Source organism: Alosa pseudoharengus, unplaced genomic scaffold, assembly GCF_046254945.1.
Source record: "Alosa pseudoharengus isolate Yale_2024_CS ecotype anadromous, Long Island Sound unplaced genomic scaffold, YU_APseudo_1.1 YU_APseudo_1.1_scf_16, whole genome shotgun sequence".
NCBI lineage: Eukaryota > Metazoa > Chordata > Actinopteri > Clupeiformes > Clupeidae > Alosa > Alosa pseudoharengus.
The window spans coordinates 11,596,889-11,599,388 of NW_027468630.1; the positions used below are offsets into that span (position 1 = coordinate 11,596,889).

Consider the following 2,500-nt stretch of genomic DNA (forward strand, 5'->3'; position numbering starts at 1 on the left):
ATATAAATTAACTAAACATTTCTCTACTGTCAGAGAGAGAAAACAGAGACTAACGCCTACTAAGTACAGGCTAAGTGAGCACAAATTTGAAATCAAAAAAGGAAGACACAAAAAAGCATGGCAACCAAAAGAACAGAGAAATCTGCACACGACAGGTGAGGTGAGGTTGAGACAGAGATGCACTTCCTCTTACAATGTACATCCTTCACACAAAAAAAACTATTCTTCAACAAATTCAATTAAAAAATCATCCTGAGAGACAATTAGTGATCTATACAGATGAACAAACGCACTCACACTCACACACACACACACACACACAGGTGCAGAGAGAGAGAGAGTGTGTGTGTGTGTGTGTGTGTGTGTGTGTGTGTGTGTGTGTGTGTGTGTGTGTGTGTGTGTGTGTGTGTGTGTGTGTGTGTGTGTGTGTGTGTGTGTGTGTGTGTGTGTGTGTGTGTGTGTGTGTGCCTGTGTGTGAACATTATCTTACACTCATTGGCCTGGCTAATGGACTAAGATTGATTTGGCTTCATCAAAGCCCACAGCAATTACAGGCTTTTTAGTGAAAAGTGGAGAAACTGCATAATGAAACAATCCTCTACTTCTACAGACTCCAGCTGCATGCCTCCTGACGCTGTGCATCTGTGGCCAGCATCCAGGGTGGGAGCGATAGAGTGAGAGAGATGGAGGGAGGGAGGGAAGAGGAAGAGAGGGAGGGAAGAGGGAGGGGGGAAGAGGAAGCGAGGGAAGAGGGAGGGAGGGAGGGAAGAGGGAGGGAGGTAAGAGGGAGGGAGGGAGGGAAGAGGGAGGGAGGGAAGAGGGAGGGAAGAGGAAGAGAGGGAAGAGGGAGGGAGGGAAGAGGAAGAGAGGGAAGAGGGAGGGAGGGAAGAGGGAGGGAGGGAAGAGGGAGAGAGGGAAGAGGGAGGGAAGAGGGAGGGAGGGAAGAGGAAGAGAGGGAAGAGGGAGGGAGGGAAGAGGAAGAGAGGGAAGAGGGAGGGAGGAGGGAAGAGGGAGGGAGGGAAGAGGGAGGGAAGAGGAAGAGAGGGAAGAGGGAGGGAGGGAAGAGGAAGAGAGGGAAGAGGGAGGGAGGGAAGAGGGAGGGAGGGAAGAGGGAGAGAGGGAAGAGGGAGGGAAGAGGGAGGGAGGGAAGAGGAAGAGAGGGAAGAGGGAGGGAGGGAAGAGGAAGAGAGGGAAGAGGGAGGGAGGAGGGAAGAGGGAGGGAGGGAAGAGGGAGGGAAGAGGAAGAGAGGGAAGAGGGAGGGAGGGAAGAGGAAGAGAGGGAAGAGGGAGGGAGGGAAGAGGGAGGGAGGGAAGAGGGAGAGAGGGAAGAGGGAGGGAAGAGGGAGGGAGGGAAGAGGAAGAGAGGGAAGAGGGAGGGAGGGAAGAGGAAGAGAGGGAAGAGGGAGGGAAGAGGGAGGGAGGGAAGAGGAAGAGAGGGAAGAGGGAGGGAGGGAAGAGGAAGAGAGGGAAGAGGGAGGGAAGAGGGAGGGAAGAGGGAGGGAAGGGTGTCTTTGTTTCACTTACGTCGGCACTTCTTGCAGCAGTTTCCCTCCACGTGCACAGGAAGGGAGTTCTCAGAACAGTTTGACAGGGGGCAGAATATTCTTCGGCATTCAACCACACCATTCTGCAAATGATGTGACAGCATACATGAGTATCCCCATAGACCTAGATACACACCACGGTTGTGCAAAATTCAAATTCCAATTCTGCTTCCTGTTTGCTACCTCAATTGAAATGCAAGTGAAATTCAAAAATTGAATTGGAATTTAAGAGCCAGTTTCAATTAAATTCTGGATTTTTGCACAACCCTGACACACACACACACACATCATCACACCACATCACCCCCCCCCCACACACACACACACACACACACACACACACACACACACACACACACACACACAAGATAACACATTGACAAAAGTGTCATGTCTGTATCAGTCAGTATATTGTGCTGTGAAATATCTGTGCCCCTAAAATGGCATATCACACAAATATCACAGGCTCAACTTTTGGGTCGCCAGTGTAGATGTTCAAAAAGTTTTACTCAATACAGAGTGGAAGAGACAAAAGTTGTACTCTATACGTAGGGAAAGAGACAAAAATAGAATAAAGAAATTATAATAAAAATTCTTGAGAAAATACCCTTTAAGCATTTTCGCTGGAGGATATGAGCTGGAGAAGGATATTTCCTCTGCTTACTTAAGCAGTATAGACACACAGTGAGCTCTCCCCAGTGGACCCGCTTGCCAGCCCAGCGGTTCTTCTGGCCAACCATACCTTGCAGAAGCATTCTCGCAGCTCCCTGTCCCAGACCTCCTACCTACAGTGTGTGTGTGTGTGTGTGTGTGTGTGTGTGTGTGTGTGTATGCGTATGCATGTGTGTGGGGTACGGTGAGTGTATGTGTGTGTGTGTGTGTGTGTGTGTGTGTGTGTGTGTGTGTGTGTGTGTGTGTTCGTGTGTGTGTGTGTGTGTGTGTGTGTGTTAGTGTGT

The 2,500-nt window shown here is 49.8% G+C and overlaps 1 protein-coding gene across 1 annotated transcript in view; it reads right to left on the reverse strand.

Annotated features, from left to right (window-relative positions):
• The window catches only part of LOC143125501 (protein kinase C-binding protein NELL1-like), a 171,274-nt gene that overhangs the window by 102,357 nt on the left and 66,417 nt on the right, over positions 1-2,500 (reverse strand). Inside the window, exon 9 of the mRNA XM_076287007.1 lies at positions 1,525-1,627. Coding sequence (XP_076143122.1) covers positions 1,525-1,627 — 103 coding nt within the window. The remainder of the gene's footprint in view (positions 1-1,524; positions 1,628-2,500) is intronic.